The 19,033-nt window shown below is 48.4% G+C and overlaps 1 protein-coding gene across 17 annotated transcripts in view; it reads left to right on the top strand.

Moving 5' to 3' along the window:
• SVIL (supervillin) overlaps positions 1–19,033 on the top strand; it is a 214,635-nt gene that overhangs the window by 181,757 nt on the left and 13,845 nt on the right. For all 17 annotated transcript variants that reach the window (XM_072955385.1, XM_072955382.1, XM_072955387.1 and 14 more), the window contains 11 exons: positions 3,284–3,373; positions 3,464–3,550; positions 5,008–5,185; positions 7,321–7,493; positions 9,004–9,159; positions 10,065–10,201; positions 10,818–10,965; positions 11,090–11,235; positions 12,742–12,917; positions 16,002–16,146; positions 16,481–16,757. In XM_072955385.1, coding sequence (XP_072811486.1) covers positions 3,284–3,373; positions 3,464–3,550; positions 5,008–5,185; positions 7,321–7,493; positions 9,004–9,159; positions 10,065–10,201; positions 10,818–10,965; positions 11,090–11,235; positions 12,742–12,917; positions 16,002–16,146; positions 16,481–16,757 — 1,713 coding nt within the window. The remainder of the gene's footprint in view (positions 1–3,283; positions 3,374–3,463; positions 3,551–5,007; positions 5,186–7,320; positions 7,494–9,003; positions 9,160–10,064; positions 10,202–10,817; positions 10,966–11,089; positions 11,236–12,741; positions 12,918–16,001; positions 16,147–16,480; positions 16,758–19,033) is intronic.

Here is a 19,033-nt window from a genome sequence, read left to right as displayed (position 1 = left end):
GTTTGGAGCAGGGTCCAAAGATTTATGAAATTGATGAATCGCATGGTTAGGGAAGACACCAGAGAGCTTTGGGGCTCCACATCCTGTAGGAAATGGCTGAAGTCTGGGGTCCCTTTGTCACCTACATGCACATACTTTCATTTTCTAAGCAATTGTTTAAGCAGATTTCCTGACTTCATGTTAAAGGTTTTGCATTCACGTAGGTTAACTTACGTTGTCATCTGCTTTCTAGGTTTTGCTCTTCTCAAACCTTTCAGGATCCTCACTCATAAATAGTGCCTCGTTCACTGTAGGCTCGTGATACGTATCTGCAGGGGAAAAGGGGCAGGAAGGGAAAATCCCCGAGCTGTGATTAACCCAAAGCTGGGTGAAAGAATCCTTTCTAACAAGTTTATTCTTAACTAATCTTGGAATTGTTAAAGGACCACGGAAGATCATTTACTCTCCCAGAATGAGGTTGCCTTTGAGTGTTGTCTTCACCAAATCACTGACGGTATAATCACATTAAACTGCTTTGTGTGAGCGCCATCCTGGTGTCAGCAAAAGCGGATTCTTCAGACTCACGTTCACTGACAAGAACTCAAGCGAGAGCTCGAACCAGAGCTCAGGTCTTTCACCTTCTAGCCCGGATTTTTATCCTGATGACTTTTTACTTTGGTTTCTTTCTTCTTCTTCTATCTTAAAAAAATCGTAATTCATTTGAAGGTGGGCCCTTAGTCGCAGATACCGCTGCTCTTGTCCACAGTGATGTCACAGGAAGTAGCTTTGCTCTTACACTGGTTTGGAGAGTCCGAGAATTTCCTACCCCTTCGTGGATGAGTTTGCTTTCCTTTGTCCCTGAGTGAATCCGGAATTTTTATTTAACAAGTGCTATGTGATTTTGCTCAGGGAATAAGTTTCTTGTAACTTTCAACTAACGAAAAAATTGTACTTTTTTTCTTTTTTGGTTTTTTTTTTTTTTGTACCCTGTTTTTTCAATTATTTGTCACTGAGTCATTAGCTCTTCTGGATTTGCCGTGAGAGGACATCCAGTTTACTGCCCTCGCTGCAGAAGAAAATAGCCCCACTACAGGCACTGAGATTTCCCATCTCATCGGTTACTGTGTGTCAGCGAGTAGCCAAGGGGCATGCTGTGCCCTGATTTTCATTCTCTCACCCCAGAAAACGCGGTTCTCCCCTTGTCTCCATTTTGGACTGTCTCCCTTTTTGATATTCCTAGATTCTGCATAACAATGAGGACTCCAGAAATTTCTGTGATATTCCAGGGTTCTCCTGAAGAGAGAGTACTCAGAGTACACCTCTGAATAAGGGAGCAGGTGACTGGTTGTTGCCTGTAGAATTCCTTGAGAAGAAGGATGGGTTACACGAGAAATTGACACATTGTAACTGACTGTACTTCAATTTTTTAAAATTCAAAAAAAAAAGGAAAGATAAGGCATGCTTTGTTTTTGTTTTAACAGAGTGAAATTTAAATCTCCATGCCCTTCACCATTAAGGAAAAATTTAACTAGGAAAAATCCTACCTAAATTTCTAATTTTCTAATCTAAATGTCTAGGGGAAGAGCTGTCCCACCTCGGGGAGCTCATGTGTGCTGCTGCCTGGATGGACAGCAGGGGGCGCCCTGGCAGTACAAAGGGCCGGATCCTGGTTGACTACTGAGTCAGGCCCGTTTATCAGCTTCTGAGTTGGTAACCTTTGTGCTAATGAACTCTTCCCATGTCTCTCACGCATCCTTTCTTTAGTAGGTAGTGATTTACGGCCCTGGCCTATGACACCAAACTTCACGTATCTTTAGTAGCTTTCAAGACAGTTCACTTTCTCACTGATACAAACCCTCTGCAGGTCTGCTGATGAAATAAATTTTAAAAACGTTATTGGCATCATTAAGCAAGTATATGTACATATTGAGAAGTACTTCTGGCATATCACCTAAAAGTTACATTTTAAGCTACACCTCAGTATTTTTCCTTAAAAATTGTATCCCTATCCAACGCACTTGTTCAGTGATTTTTCTCCCTGTGAGACAGTGATTTGCACGTGCTCCAGCTGAACTTTGAGGGATAGAGTGGCTGTGTCACCTGAGAGTGTCACCTCGATCACAAATGGATACAACGAACATTGCCATCTCATTGCATTCTTTGTAAATGCACCAATTACTTCCCTTTGGAATCCTTTCTACTTAGGTTGAGGGAAAAGCCTCATCTGTCTTTGCTAAAAAGTCTTGTTCCAATCAGACCTTCTTCCTGCTGGAATTCCTGTCTTTCCCGTTCACGTGTCTCTTACCATTTGTCCCCTGAAAGGTTCCCCACTCTGCTTCTCCATCAAGGCATGGGAAAGCCTGTCACTGGTTCCCAGCCACACCTGAGACAGGTACCCCCCCCACCAATCACAGATCAGTAGGAATGATTTCTCTTGTGTCTTTCTTACAAAGGTTAGCACCCTTTGAGTTATTGTTCAGTAAAACCACACCCTAAGCAAGGCCCCCCGAAGGCCAGACAGCCCCCACCTCCCCCAGCCTGGAGGAAGACTGCCGTCCTGGGGGCCGCTTGCTGGCCAGCGGGACAGCCCGTTCTCCCCTCCTCTGTGGGAGGTGGTGCATATGCCATTGGTCCTCCGTATCTCAGGCTCCACATCCATGGATTCAACCAATCACAGTTAAATATATATTTTTTTAATTTCAGAAAACTCCAAAAAAGCAAAACGTGAATTTGCCACACCAACTATTTACATAGCGTTTACATTGTATTAGGTATTCTGAGTCATCTAGAGATGATTTAAAGTGCATGGAAGGGTGTGCATAGATTATATGCAAATATGCCATTTTATATGAGGGACTTGAGCATCTGCAGGTTTTGGTGTCCATGGGGGGTCCTGGGAGTAAATCCCTTGTGGATACCAAGGGGTGACTGTATCCTGTCTCTTCAGTTACCCCCACTGCCCCAGAAGCCCTCAGATCTCACCATTTCATTTGTTCAGGCACATTCTCATGGCCCTCTACACTCTCACACCGTCTACACACATCATGGACAGGTATTCATTGTTCTGTGCGGAACGGCAGCTTGACGGCTGCTGCAGTCCTGAGAAACAGTGAAATCTTGTTTCCATTGGCAGTTGTCCTGCTTGGTCTCAGTCCCTGCCAAGTGCACATGTGTGTGTCACATGTGTGAGTGTAAATTCTGTACAGTGTGAAATCTCTCCTGGGACTGATGGCAATCCCTCAGGGTCCTGGGGACTCCTGGAAGTGACCCTGAGATGCTCAGTAGCTCTTTGTTTGCTCTGCAGGCCTGGCATCACCCACTGCCATCACCCCAGTGACGTCCCCCATTGGCAGTAAAACAAGGGGCACCACTCCAGTGTCCAAACCCCTGGAAGGTAAGTCACTGGGTGCCAGATGTGCCGAGGGGTCTGCGATCAGAAGAGCCAGCAATGCTTCTCGCTCACCGATGTTTTCTGCTTGCCTAGACATCGAAGCCAGACCAGACATGCAGTTAGAATCAGACCTCAAGTTGGACAGGCTGGAAACCTTTCTAAGAAGGCTGAATAACAAAGGTACACCCCGGAGGCCAGAGGGAAGCTTTGGGTTATGTGCTTGTAGCCGCTGTGATTTGTATTTCAACTGGTAGCTAAGGAAGCCTAAAAAAGATTCCAGCCCTGCTCTCAGAATCACTGAATCCCAACTCAATTTCATTTCCTCCTCAGCTAAAGTGTCTCTGGTAAGACTTCACCAGTTCGTACTGTAAGCATTTTCTTTGTTATCTTTTTGCAAATGAAGTTATTGGTCAAAACTGATTGGATCACCAAGCTCCGATTCACTTAGTAATGTCCTCACTAGGGGGCCCCCAATTACACATTTGTTCCTGAGTCTAAACCCTTGGGATGTCATCCCGTCAGGATGGTGTTTTCTCGGTAATTTTGCTTTTAACCCTGAAAACAGATTATTGTACAGAATTAACATGATCTTGGGCCTGAGGAACTTTCAGTTATACACGTCAATTTCCAGTCGGATTAGCAGCTGATACTGTATCTTATACTCACAAATGATTTTTCAAAGAAAATCCTAGTGAATAAGTAAATATTTCAGTTCAAAAGTCCATGAAGTGTATAAAATCATAGCATGCAGACATGGCCTCATCTCCTAATAAAAATGTCCAGTACTTGAAACCTATCAAACACTAAGCACTGGAGTCCCTACTGTTGACAGTGACCTCTAATAGGTTGAGAATAATACAAGCAGCCACTTTAAATCAAAAATATGAAAGTGTAATGGAATGAAACCGGCAAGGCAAAGAATGCAGACAATTCAGAGTTTAGCACCTGTATGTAATGGTGACCTAGCCCAGGGGTGTGGCACACTCATCCAGCTCTCCTCCTCTTTTTGTAAATAGTTTTATTGGAACACAGTTGTGTTCATTTGTTAGCATATTGTTAACAGTTGCTTTTATGCTATAGCAGCAGAGTCCTGCAGGGGCAACACACGTCAAATGGCCTCCCACGTGAAGCCTAAAAGATTTTCTATCGGGTCTTTTTCTGCAAAGAAAAAGTTTGCACCAACCCCTGATCTAGACTGAGGCCAAGGCTAACTCTGCCTCCAGGAAGAAAAAGAGCAAGTTCAGAAACTCTCTGGTGGGATTAAGCCTCCCTGTCTCCTAGCATTTCATGGTATAGGCTTTGTCGGATGGGATGTTCTTCCATGAGAAGCCAGGTGGTGCCCAGGTGGTGCCCTGGAGGCGTCCAGAGAACCCTGGACATCACTGTCCTGTTTGTCCACTCCTGGACCTTGGAGGCTAGAAAATCCATGGAGCAGAGTTAGAGTAATACTTTTACACAGATCTCAGGTCATTGATTGGTTTCTTTTTTTTTTAATTTTTTGAGGGGGAAGTAATTAGATCTATTTATTTACTTTAATGGAGGTACTGGGGATTGAACTCGGGACCCCATGTATGCCAGGCACGGGCTCTACCACTGAGCTATACCCTCCCCGCCTTGACTTGTTTCTTTGTTGACAGTTGGGGGGATGCAGGAGACTGTCCTCACCGTCACCGGCAAGTCTGTTAAAGAGGTGATGAAGCCAGACGATGATGAAACCTTTGCCAAATTTTACCGCAGCGTGGATTCCACTGTGCCGAGAAGCCCCGTGGAACTCGACGAGGACTTCGATGTTATTTTTGATCCTTATGCCCCCAAGTGAGTTATTTCAGTTTCCCTCTCTCACCCACAGGTAACAGATTCCTTCACCAGCCTCCTTCCACACAGAGCTTTCTCCAGAATCTTCTCTCGCTGTTACCTCCTGGCGCACCCCCTCCACCCACGATAGGTCTTCATGACAGCCTAATTCTTCCTTTCTAGAGCCAGATTCTTGGTGCCTGGGGGTGGGGGCTTTGCAAAGATGAAGCCTGTGTGCCCAGAGCAGACATCCCCTCTAGGAAAAAGTCTTGCATCCACAGTGCGTGCGTGGCCCATAAAAATAACGTGACTGGATTTTTCACATGACTCAAGTATCATGTTGCAGACTTTGCGATGAACCCTGTTTAGCAGAGATTTCCACACTTGTCTTTCATTTGGCATGTTGAAGTCTTACTCATAACTTTGAAAAATATTTAGATCACCTGGTGCTCAAATGAATAGCGCTAACTAGAAAATCAGTAAAAACATGTTACTTAACTTGTTGAAAATTTATATAATCAATAGGGCTGAGGGTTTTCTCAAGGATGTCCCAGGGCTTCTCTTCATGCAGAAGCATATCTAGCCACCTAAGGAAAGTGTTCGTTGTATTAGGGTCCCTTTGGTTGTGAGGGAGGTTAGTCACACTGACTTCACACTGACTGTGTATGTGGAGGGATTTACAGGTTCACTCACTGAAAAGCGCAGATGTGAACTCAGGGTCTAGGGGCTCAGAATGAGGTCTGTCTCCCACCTGACTTCTGGGGGGCTGGCTGCACCCTTGGTCAGGCTGTCTCCCCGTGCTAGAAGATGCGGCCCCTCGCTGGAGGTTTATAGCACATCTGCTTGGCCGCCCCAGCGCAGGCAGCCTCCCTGCCCAGCAGTCCCGGCTGAAACCAGGCTTGGCTTTCGTGGGTCTGCGTCCAGCCCTAAAGCCATCATTGTGGCCAAGAGGATGGAAGATGCTAATTGGCCAGAGCTGGTCTCTAGACCCACCCCCCTGCCCCAGCCAGAGTAGGGGACAGGACATGGAGTGAGGTGGTTCCCCCCAAAAAAGTCAAGATGCTCTTACCAGAAGCAGGGAGAATGTGCCGGGTGGGCTAAACCCACAGCCGCCCACCACATTTATCAATCCCCCAAATTTATCAGAGCGCCAATCTCTTGCAGATGCCCAGGTCATCATAAATGTTTCCTTAAGCCCCTCTTGATACATGTTTTGCATTTTCAATTTGTTCAGTACTTTTTTTTTTCAATTTGCTGCCTTAAGAAAATGAACAGTTGGCCATTACCCCCCCATGGTTAAGTAATATTTGGGGTATTTGCATACATGGTTATTTAACCATTTCTCAATCTTCTTCTCACCCAAATATTTTTGTCTAAATGGTTACAGATAACTTAAACATTGATATGTATGTTTACACACACATGCACGCGCGCGCACACACACACACCAGTGTCACCTGTTGAGAGGACCTTTAGGCACAGAGACCCCTGCAGGTGGACATTGAGAACAGCAGCCAAAATCTGTTGGGAAATCATGGGGCTGGGTCCACCCACCTCCCCCGTGTCTGGTCTTCTGCCCCAGAGGGCTGTGTGAGTGTGTGATGGTCCTGGTTGGTTCTGTGGGCCTCTTCTGTTTCAATATGTCCTTAAAAATAGTCTTCCAAAAATAGGTTATTTTTGGAGGAGAGCAGTAGGAGAGGAGGTCAGTGATGGGGGAGCTGAGGAGGACCTGCAGAACTGTTACATGAAGAGAAAGTGTAGACTGGAGGGAGGAGGGTTACACCGAGAAGCGGGGGCCGGCTCTATGTGCTCCGAGGGCTTGCTGGAGCCCGAGGAGGTAGACTGTGCTCCACTCTAGCAGCAGAACCAGTGACCAGGATGGTGTAGGGGGTTCTGTCCCGTAGGGGAATGAGCTGCCCCACCAGGAACATCAGAGGGAGACCACAGGGTGCAGCAAGAGTGGGGGCTCCTGGGATCGGCTGGCACTCCGTGGACCAGACTCTCCCATCTCCAAGATCCCATGACTCCGTGTCATTGGAGTGGTGGGTGGAGGAGGATTTGTAAGATTTATAACAAAACCAGGAAGTAAAATCGTGGAGCCCGTTGCTTCCGGTCAGAGACCTGCAAGCCACACACAGCTCTGCTCTGCATCTCAGGTTGACATCCTCTGTGGCCGAGCACAAGCGTGCGGTGAGACCCAAGCGCCGGGTTCAGGCTTCCAAAAACCCCCTGAAGATGCTGGCCGCCAGAGAAGACCTCTTGCAGGAATACACTGAGCAGAGACTAAACGTGGCCTTCATGGAGTCAAAGCGGATGAAAGTAGAAAAGAGTGAGTATTGGGAACCACCTCCTCGCTTGGGGCCGGGGGCCTGGTGATTCGGGTATTCCATCATCTCTCCTTCTGCCTTGCAAAGGCCCGTAACAGTGCTCAGGGACACTTGTTAAATAAAAATGAGTCCGTTTGCACACATGCGTGCAGACCTGCAGAAAACCTACCTGGAATTCAAAGGCTTCTCCCAGAAATTCTTATAGCATGGCACATTTGTTCATATGGTAAAGTCAGATTATCCGGTTTGAGTTTTCTTTCAAGAGGTTGGAGGAAAAGGGCGGTTGCTGGGTTTTGTAAGTCCACTCATTTCTAAATATGACAATTCTCCATTTCATCTTATTCAAGAGCAAAGCATTGGATCTCTCAGGAGAAAGGGTCCCAGATCACTGCTTTGCCTAACCCTAGATTTTTATATTATTAATTGATGCACAAATCAGTGCTTTTCAAATGGTTGCTGACGAACCCCTCAGGCTCCGTGGAGTTGCGATGTGGGCTGGGGGGGTGGGGGGAGTTGGGATGGGGCTCGAGGCTCTCAGCCCCACTTCAGGCTGAGCCCCCTGCTTTTATCTGCCCAATCACGTGGGACCCATGGTTCGGAAACTGGTTTTCTCAGTGGAGATAACATCACGCATAATCTTGCTCTTCTGAATATTCTTGCTATAATTTTTATCTTCTGATAGCACTCATAAACCTACTTTCCAAAGTTTCTTTTTCTTAAGAAATAGAGTATTTAGATGAAGTGGTTGAGTCTTTTCATTATAACTGGTTTACTAAATAAATGTGTTTCGAAGTTTCTATGCCATGAGAATTGTCAAGTCATCTTACGTTTCTTCAGCGTGAGAACCTCCTCCCTGCAAAATAATTTTCTGAATTTCTCTCCAGCATGTACATTTTTTTAAACAGTGAACTGGAGAAATACAGGTTTATTGGCACAAATTGTAGGTGCTTTAACCCTACCTCCCCTTTTCTGGGACACATACATGTGTTTTGGTCCACACTGAAAACCCTGTATCTTATTACAGTCTTAAGGCTGAGAGCAAAGGATCTTGGGAGGTCATTTAGTTGTTCACTTTGCCTCTAGGAAAAGATCAGAACTAAACTATGCCTTACAGAGTGCCTGCTTTTCTGCATATAAAGACTTTTGATGGGAGACATCTAACAGTCTCTCTTAGCAGTGTATTTTCCACATCTGAACATTGTTAGGAATTAGAGCAGCTTTCAGAGGAATTGCAGTGAGTGGGTCCAGCTCCTGAGTTAATACTGATGTCGCTGTTCCACGTTGTCACTCAGTTCTAACCTCTCTGTGTGACCACTTGCTAGCATGCGTGGATACGTTCAATCCTGGGTTTCATTCCTAACTCGGGGCTTAACTGCACAGTTAAACTGGCGTAGGTTTTCCCCCTCCACGTTAACTTGAAAAAAAAGTAGTGAGTCGATGATGAATGAGTTCTGAGTGCAGACACTGTCATTTCACTGGCTCACGCTGTGTTTCCCCTTTTGGCCCTCCCAGTGTCTTCCAACTCCAGCTTCTCAGAGGTCACTCTGGCGGGTTTGGCCAGCAAAGAAAACTTCAGCAACGTCAACCTGCGGAGTGTCAACCTGACCGAACAGAATTCCAACAACAGCGCAGTGCCCCACAAGAAGCTGATGCTGCTCCAGGTTAAAGGTACATGAGAGCAGAGAGAATTCCACGCCCATGGCGGGTTTCACCTGCTCCGGTCAGGAGTCCTGACTTCCCGTCCTTGCCTGAGAAAAGAAGGGAACGCACGCTTTTGAGAGCCTCCCATGTGCGACCTTATCTCCCAGAAGCTTCACGAAATCCCATGAGGTGGGAAACTTCGTGCCTGAGTTTTAGAGAGGCTGGCAGTGTACGCGAGGTCCTAGCGCGGGGAGCGGCAGAGCTGGCTTGGAACCCGGGTCCCTCCCAGTCCAGAATCTCAGCTTTTGCTGCTGTTCCCAGTCCCGTGACCCCTGCCGCAACACTGCTCTTTAGTCACCAGACGCCCCCTCAGCCATCAGAGTGTCCCCCCTGCTCTATCCTCCTCCTTCCTGGGGTCAGCAGGGTCAGGTCATCCCGAGGGAGGGATGGGCATCTCGGAGAAGGAAGCAAGGGGAATGCAGAGGCACAGGAAGCAGGCCCAAGCTCCCCTCCGAGCCCCCTCCTTTCTACCGATAGCCAGGAGCCCTGATCCCCAAGCCGAGATGCTCTGGGCTCTGCGGATGGAAACTGGGCTGTGCCACTGGGAGGCAGCTATCAGTTCATCCTCAAGAGGAGGATGGAGGACCTTAATTAACCTGTACACGTGCGGTACAAGGACACCGATAGTGGCCCTAAGAAACATGGTGCCATTTGGGAACGTGTGGCCAAGGGAAAGTAATCAGTGATGCTGTCGGTCCAAGTCCCCTCCGTGCCGCTCTGGGCCACCAGGACTAATGCGAGTGGACGAGACCCTTCAGAGCGCAGAGCGTCTGGAGCAGGGCTGCTTCGGAGGTGGGGCTCCCTGGTCCTGCCTGTGACCCCGGGACGGTTCTCTTCCCTGGGAAGTCGCTGACTCTTCGCCTTGTGTTCAGGAAGAAGACACGTGCAGACAAGGCTGGTTGAGCCCCGAGCTTCGTCCCTCAACAGCGGGGACTGCTTCCTCCTGATCTCCCCCCATCACTGCTTCCTGTGGGTCGGGGAGTTTGCAAACGTCATAGAGAAGGCGAAGGTGGGTCTCGGAGAAATGACAGAAGCTTAGTTTCGCATCTCCTCTGCACAAGACAGAATGTCTTGCCAGTGGCCAGATTCCCTAGAAAGCTTCTCAAATACCCAGTGTTTCATTCAAGCGGGAGGGAACGGGCCGTCATGAATGTCTCTGAAACACGCTTTAATTAAGTGCTTACATGGGATGCTTTAAAAGGAGTGTGACCTCTTCCTTCAGGTTCTAAGTCCTGCTTCATCTTTTCTCCAAAGGACATAAGGAGCTGGCACATCAGTTCAGAGTAGTTTATCCCGGGTGCCTATGAGATTCTGCTGCGGACCTACTGAATGAGGCTTGAATGAGAAAAGATCAGGGAATGGGTGTTTTTTAAAAGCATCATGAATGGACTGTTGACTTTGAGGACTGAGAACTGCTGCTGTGAAGAGTTGACGTCTGGGTCCTCTAGTTACATTTACTTGGCTTTGCAGACAATCCCCAGCAACCAGCGGCCCCGGCCTCTGTGGTCACAAGGTTTCCCTTTCAGACACACAGTTTCTCCTCTCCGATTTCAGCAAGGCCCCTCCACCCGGCTGTGGGCCCATCTGCCCAGGGAGCCATGTTCCTCTCTTTTTTTTTTTTTCAGGCCTCAGAACTTGCGACTTTAATTCAGACCAAGAGGGAACTTGGGTGTAGAGCTACTTACATCCAAACTATCGAAGAAGGAATCAATACACACACTCATGCGGCCAAAGACTTCTGGAAGCTTCTGGGTGGCCAAACCAGTTACCAGTGTAAGAGTTTCCTGCATCTCAGAGACTCACACTCAGCTGCCTTTCCCCTCCCCTCCTTCGTTCCTCCAAGCCAGCCCGTCTCCAGTGGAAAGCGTCTTACTCTCTCCCTGTTCTTCTCCCAAAGCCGCTGGAGACCCCAAAGAAGATGAGCAGTACGAGACGGCCATCATAGAAACCAACTGCACTTACCGTCTGATGGACGACAAACTCGTCCCTGACGACGACTACTGGGGCAAGATTCCCAAGTGCTCCCTCCTGCAGTCCCGAGAGGTACCGCGGTGGGTCGGGGGGGCAGCTCAGCGGTAGAGCGCGTGCCCAGCACGCACAAGGTCTGGGTTTACTCCCCGGGACTTCCAGCAAATAACTACACTTAATTACCTCCCCCCAAAACAAAGACCAAAAAAAAAGAAAAGTAAATCTTAACAAAAGGCCAAAGAGGGTCAGTGAGTGGTCTGCCCTCCAACAAGAAAGCACTTCGCCCCAGGCCGCCCAGAAGAGCAGGCGGTGAGGGTCCGGCCGACGCTCCCCAGGGCTAGCGCCCATCGTGGGACAGGGACACCTTTTTCAAGGCTACGGATTTGTGATTTCAAACCATCACCGCATCGTCAGTACTAATACAGAATTCCGAATGTTGCTCCCAGGAGGCCTGGAGCGCTGAGGGTGCTTCTGTTTTAGGCCCAGTGTAAATAGGACTTAGCCCTCACTCTTGATTCTTGTGTAGACATGAAATCTCTTCCAGTCCTTCAGCTTCAGGAAGAATGGGTGTGTGTATATAATTGGTTTGCCAGGCTGTGTGCTGGGTTTCTGCTCTCACATCAGTAAATATATAAACTTAGTAAGTATTACTTATTACTGATATATGTGTAAATAGACATATTTATATAGTTTTCTCTCACACCAATAGCTATATATTTAATATATATTATTTATTGTCTATTATTGATATATGTTTGTAAATGAATATATATTTCCAGTACCATTCTGAGTTTGAGGAAAAAAAAAGTATGGAAGATGCAAAAGGACTTTAAATTTCATTGGGTGGAAGAGTATTAGAAAGGATGTAATCCAAAGCTAGATCGATCGTGTGATATGCTTGGGTATTTAAATGGAGAAGACGTCACAGAAAAAGAAATAATCAGGAATGATTTTAAAGAGAAGGTGAAATTGAGCCTAGTTTGCAGTTAAGTAGAATTTGGATTGCTGGAAATGAAGAAAGAGGTTATTGTGGGAAGAAAGGAGAGAACAAGCCACAGGCATGGGAATAAGAAACAGTACTGCATTCATGTATTCACTCAACAAACACTCAGTGGCCCCTACTATAAATATAAATATGGCATGGTCTCTGCCCGTGAGGGTCTTGGAATTGGAGAGAGAAGGCGTCACTGGGTCCTTGAGGCCGTATGAAGTGGCCTTATAAGCCACGTGAATGAATGACAAAGGAGAGAGGGAGGGAGAGAGAAAAGAAGGAAAGAGGGAAGGGAGGGAGGGGAAGGAGGAAGATGTGCTTTAATAACTCTTACGAGTCTGAAGTCTGAGGTGGCTTGAGTTTTCAGAGGGGGTGACATTAACTTGGCCATTTAGGACAAGACAGAAATCACACCACAGGGCAGAGGCTGGCTTGGTGGGCAGTGCAGGGCGGCCAGACTTTTCTGTGTTGGTATTAAATGCTCCCTTAGGATTTGCGCCATCACCCACTGGACTCCCTGTCCCTAGGGACGCTGATTCTACTAGAGCCTGTCCTGGACGTTAACAAATGCTCCGGGGCTGTTTTCCCAGGTACTGGTGTTTGATTTTGGAAGCGAAGTTTACGTCTGGCATGGAAAAGAGGTCACACTCGCACAACGGAAGATAGCATTTCAGCTGGCAAAGCACTTGTGGAACGGAACCTTTGACTACGAGAACTGTGACATCAACCCACTGGATCCCGGAGAGTGCAACCCGCTCATCCCCAGGTACCGCGAGGCTCACGGCGGCCTCAGCTCCATCACCCTTCACAGGCATTTGTTTTCATAAATGATTGCAGTGCGGTACCGCGAATGTTCACGAAGGAACAGTGCTGTAGCTTCTACCTAACACACACAGAAATGCGGAGGGTGGAGCCCTGGGGAAGATGTCCGTGTCTGTTTCATTTCCCGAAATAAGCAGATTGTTGCCACCTGGACCATCCAGGGTGCTCTTGTGGCAGATGAACAGCAATCATTTAAATAAATGACAGGCTGATCTAAAAAGCTTCCCAAGCCCTGAAATTCAGCCATTGATCTAAAGGCGTAGAAGCAACGCATCTCTTCCTGATTTGACATACGCTTTCCCTGCACAGCCCTTCAGTTCTAGGATCTTCCATGCATTTGGCAGTTGGTGATGCTTATGGCTTTTTGGGGAGGGTGGGAGGGAAGAAATGGTATTGAAATCACGACTGTAGTTGTAACACTTCCTACAGTCTTCTGGACTTTTCCAAGTAATTTTGTTGAGGGGAGGATACGTTCTTGCCTCGCAGAGGAAAGAATTCAAGAGCAAGGCGTGGTACAGTGAAGGCAGGTTTATTTAGAGAGACACGTGTGCTGTAGACAGAGTGTGGTCTGTCTCTCAGAAGGGAAAATGGCTTAGGAGATGCGCACTCCGTAGGCAGGATGTGGGCCATCTCAGAAAGGTGAGAGGGAGTGAAGCCAAGAGGTATGGGGGGTTTAAAGTAAAAGTAGACACACACCCCACAGACAGAGTGCAGGCCCCCTCAGAAGGTGAGCGCGCAGAGCGAGAGCGACAGAGCGGGCGAGAGCCACCACGGGGTGCGGGGTTGTTAGGTGTTATGGGTAATCTCACCTGCTAATGGGTGGGAAGGCTATTCTGACTACTTTGGGGAAGGGGCAAGGATTTCCAGGAAATGCACCCCCTCCCCACTTTTTGACCTTTTATGGTCAGCCGGGGACTGTCATGGTGCCTGGGGCTGCACCGTGAGGCTCACGGTCACTGGAAGTCAAATCTTCTACCATCTTGGTTCTGCCCAGTCTGTCCTGTCCTCACGTGCTGTGTCACTCCTTCAGTGGTTGTGCCCTGCCCCCTTTCCTCCCACTTCAATTTTGGTAAATCAGCAGAATATGCACAAACTCTCAGAAACACGGTCATGAGAAAAAAAATTTCTTACATGCAATGGATTGTTGTTTTTTTTTCTTTATTACCAGAAAAAGAGAACTGCTTTGATTATGTGTGCCACATAGTAGGTTAGAAATTGATGTGCCACCAAGTGGCACATTCAAACTGCTTTTTAATATTTTCCATTGAACTAGTATACAGATTTTGACTTTCCTACCTCATTTCCTGTTTGAAAAGTGATTTATTGATTTTCTTATTGTCATAGAAATTGTTAAAACTTATGTCAGTGTAGGTGAAGGGTTTTCAAATCATTTTGAAGCAAGTGCACATTTAACATAAAATTAATGCTGAAACAACTTCAGTTTTTAAGGACTGAAGCTAAAGCTCAAACGAATTTTTATGTGGCATAGTAAAAGAAAAAAATATAGAAGCATAAAATCTGTGTGATGGACAATTTCTGTTTGGTCATGACATCATCCCAGCTCTGAAAGTAGGTGAGTGGGCACCTAACCCACTGGTTTTCAACACCTCCCAGATCAGAAGCTTTAACTGGAGGAGCCTTTAAAAAAAAAAATCATTTGTGGGGTCCAGCCCTGGAGATGTGCTTTCAATTTGGGTAGGTGGGGCGCTTATGGGTTAGGACATCTTAAAAGCTCCCCAGGGATTCTAAGGTACAGCCAAGATAGAGCATCCAGCCCTTCTTAACAGACGAAGATGCTGAAACCACTGGGGTGTCGTGACTTATCCCAGCTTGGAGCTGTGAGTCAGGGCCAAGGGGAGAGGCACCAGCACCCTGGTGCAGCAGACCTGCCCTCGGTGCTCCCTGGACTTCACAGCACAGCGGTGCGTTTCTCAGCCGAGGCCAGGTGCTCTTTCTCCAGGCATCTTAGCAAGTCTGCAGAGTGGAATTTGTGAAAAGACAGACACAGCTATTTTCTGATAAGGACCACAGCCTTCAGGGTCGTCCTGAATTATCCATAGTGGCTGAGACTTGGTTCCTTACGTCCTGCGAGAGTACACAGTGGAGGTATTTGCATACAGGGCTTTATCCTTTCAGGCCCCTTTGAAACAGGCAGCCTCCTCAGTGGGCCTCAGCCATGATGTCAGAAACAGTGGTTGTGACCAAATAGCACATGACGAAGCGGGGGCCACTGCAGGGCCTAGGAAGCCCCGCCCATCAGTCTGTGCCTCCTGGCCCCAGTCCACGAGCCAAGGCTGATTTGGAGGATAAGAAACCCCTGTGGCTTATTCCCAGGGTTCACCCTCCTCCGTGTGGCTTTTCTCGGCTCCCCCTGTTTCTACCTGAGTTAGGTTCCAAGCTCAGTCTCAGAGTTTGAGATCCCAAGTCAGGACTGGACCTCCCGACGCTCTCCGTGCCTGGTGTCATGTCCAGTGACCTAGAGATAAATATGCACAAATCCACTTTTCCATCTATGAAAATATGTTCATCTGGGGAACGGAGGAGAATTTCCTCTGTTCCTGGAGACTGGAAAGCTCTGTTGTCACATGACTTAAAAAAACAGAGAATCCAGGGTGAGCTCACCTTCCTCCCATCTGTTCATGGACTTGACCGAGCGTGGGAGCACCTGCTGGTGACTGTGGGCGGGATGAGGACACGCAGGCAGCTCCTGCCTCTGCTGAGCTCCCAGCCTTGCGTGCTGCCCCCGGGGACCCCGATGCAAGAATTTGCTAGAAGGCAAGGAAAGTCCAGTCCTGACGTGGCTCACGTCACACTCAGACACATCAACTCCAAGAACACGTTACCTTGCAGGGCCCAGGACTAACGTAATAAAATGTTACTTCTTGGGTAAAATAAGTGAGAACCATTCTTTCTGTAGACCACTTCCGCATTCTGAGTTTTCTTCAGTAGCCCCACCTGTTTGTTTTGGACGTCTTGTCTTAGCACGGCTAATCTTGGTTCTTTTCCTGTCCACCCACCCACCCTGCAGGAAAGGACAGGGGAGGCCTGACTGGGCAATATTTGGGAGACTTACAGAACACAATGAGACGATTTTGTTCAAGGAGAAATTTCTCGACTGGACGGAACTGAAGAGACCCAATGAGAAGAATGCCAGTGAACTTGCCCAGCAGAAGGTATTCGACATGATCCTGCCCCACAGCCCAGGGCTTGGCTCGGGGCCCTGCGAGGTGGTCTGGATGCTAAAAGCCTTCCCAGGGTTTACGGGTGGAACCTCAAACCGGTTTCCCTTCCTTTGCTGACATCAGGAGGTGAGAACAGCCGTGTAGGCGTCCCGTTGGCAGCTGTGGCTGTCTCTCCCCTAAATGCGGCCTTTCCCTTCGTGCAGTTAAAAGCCTGAAACAGCCTGAGAGCTGCACTTTCACGCTGTCCCATTAGCAGGGAGACAGCGTCGCATGTGACAAGAGGCGGCAGTGGCAGCTGAGCGAGCGTCTTTCCGTTCCCTCATAGGAGGACCCGAGGGTGGAGGTCAAGCCCTACGACGTGACGCGGATGGTGTCCATGCCCCAGACGACGGCCGGCACCGTGCTGGACGGGGTGAACGTCGGCCGGGGCTACGGCCTGGTGGAAGGGGCCGACAGGAGGCAGTTTGAGATCGCCAGCGTCTCGGTGGACGTCTGGCACATCCTGGAATTCGACTACAGCAGGCTTCCCAAGCAGAGCATCGGCCAGTTCCACGAGGGGGACGCCTACGTGGTCAAGTGGAAGTTCACCGTGCGCACCGCAGGTGAGAGCGTCTCCACCGCCCGCAGGCGGGGGGCGAGGCCGCAGAGGCCGGACCAGAGTGTGCCCCGTGTCCCACCCCAGAACCTCTCACTAAACCCGGCGGGTGAGTTCCTGACACCCCAGCGCGGCTGACACCCGTGACCTTCCTGTCCAGAAAGTCAACCTGCTGTGCTGCCCCCACCCCTCCCCTGCCCTGTCCTCAAGGGTCTTCTGGGAAAGTGATGATTTGCCTCCAAATGATATTTGCCACGTGGCTGGAGGCTGCAGAAGTGAGAGTCACTAACAACGCACATCTGGGCGATTTCAAGCTGAAACCAAACGGCATCATAACATCCCAGTAAATCCATGTACAAAAGACTGATTTGAAATGAAAGAAGTATTTCCTCTGAGGCTGAGAATTCTCACGGCGCTGTGTGGGTCTGGGAGAATAAATGCACCGTCAGAACTCAGTTTCCATCACCCCGTGCCCTGCAGAGCAAAGACAAACACTTGATGGTGCACTCGGTACCAGAGGCAGTGAGGCCGGAGAGGGGCGAGTTTAGGAGAAATGACCCCTTTTTCTTGCCAAGCAGCAGCCACGAGTCAAGTTAGCCCCCACGTCCCTCGTCCGTATGCATTTAGGAGTTTATATCACAACTGTGTGACTTCGAGCTTCAGTTGCCAAGGGGGTTTATTCACCTCTTTCCAGCCGAGCCCTTGCCGTCCAGGTGTGGCTGCCTTGCAGGCACAGGGCGGGTGGCTGTTGTTTGCCGATCAAACACCTGCAGACTTAGAACCGTTTATTCAAAAGCTGTCTTTTAGGGGCGGGAAAGAGCTCAGTGGTGGAGCACATGCTTAGCATGTGTGAGGTCCTGGGTTCAATCCCTAGTACAATCAATCAGTCAATCAATTACCCCCCCCAAAATTTTTTTTTAATTCAAAAGATGTCTATTAATCCACAGGTGGCATTTACTGAGTACCTGCTGTGTGTATAAGACACTGCTTTCAGGGAGTAAGTCACTTTCTCAGACCCTGCATGTGGTGTAAATGACAGGAGGGCAAGTATGGGAGGGGTGCCCACCTCTCACTGACCAGGCCGGGGGTGGGAAGGCCCTCGTGGGCAGGGCAGGAGGGCGGCGGGCCTGTCCCAGGTTCCCACAGATGCAGGAAATCATCATCACTGACATTCTCAGCAGCAGAAGCAGTTCCTGCACTCAGCCTGAAGGTGTGTGAGGTTGTATCCACCTGTATCCTCCCATCACTGACCCCACATGGGACCCCCAGGGAATTTGAATCAAGAACTGGGTCTCCTGACCCGACTCAGCCTAGAAGGTTCTCTGCTTCCAGGTCACTGTCACTCAGGCCTCTGTCCATTCGCCACCTCAGAAAGGCCCTCCCTGGCCAGGCATTCCCAGGAGCTCTCACCCTCTCTCGTCTGTCTGTCTGTTTTTCTTTTTTGTATACAGAAATTCACTCTTTTATTGAAATGCAAGAAGAAAATTGGTAAGAAAATTTTGTGACCAGAGTGGTTGGGATGATCAATGTCTGTTTCACATTAAAGATAAAAGATAACCCCACAGCCCATTCTGGACACACGCGGCTGAAATCAACGCAAGTGCAAGAAACTGGTCAAAGTTAACCCCCAAAAGTGAAGCCACTTTGCACATGGTCACAGCCCTGTATCCTGAAGACTTCCTGGCACGTAGTAGGTGCTCAAAAAACATTTGCTGGACGAAGAAATGAGGGAAATCTGAAGCAAGATCTGCCCCTATAGGTAGCGATGCAGGGGTCTGAAATACCATCTGAAGTGACCACCTGACCAGCTAACTTCTGCCACCCGCAGTGGGCTCAGCCTTCTGTGCTGCTAACGCTGATCCAGTGCCTCCAGGTCCCAGACAGTGAGGAGAACCAGTGCTTAATCCTGGCTACAGCCATTATTTAAATTCCAGATAATTTTGTGATAGTGATATATTAACAGTTTCTCTCTCCCATTTCGGACAGACTTGGAGACTTCAAAGTGTTTTGTTTTTTATTTTTGGTTGGTTTTTTTTTAATTAGAATCATTTTAGCAGACTAAAGTCTTCCCTTTTGCACTTAAAGCTGGCCTCGCTGTTGTTTGCAGTATCTTTTCTCTAACCAGCTCATCTTCTGCCAAAGGATGGCGTCATATGGGAAACGCATTTGTGTCTCCGGGAGCCCTGGGCATCACCGCTTAGATGATCCGCCCCATTCCCCTAGGGCGACGGGTGTTTTTCTTAGGGTACCAGGGGCGCCCTTCAGATCCTTTTTCTCCCGTTC

This window comes from Vicugna pacos, chromosome 35 (assembly GCF_048564905.1).
Source record: "Vicugna pacos chromosome 35, VicPac4, whole genome shotgun sequence".
Classification (NCBI taxonomy): domain Eukaryota; kingdom Metazoa; phylum Chordata; class Mammalia; order Artiodactyla; family Camelidae; genus Vicugna; species Vicugna pacos.
Note: the sequence above shows the minus strand (reverse complement) of the source record. Positions and strands in the feature narration are given on the sequence as shown.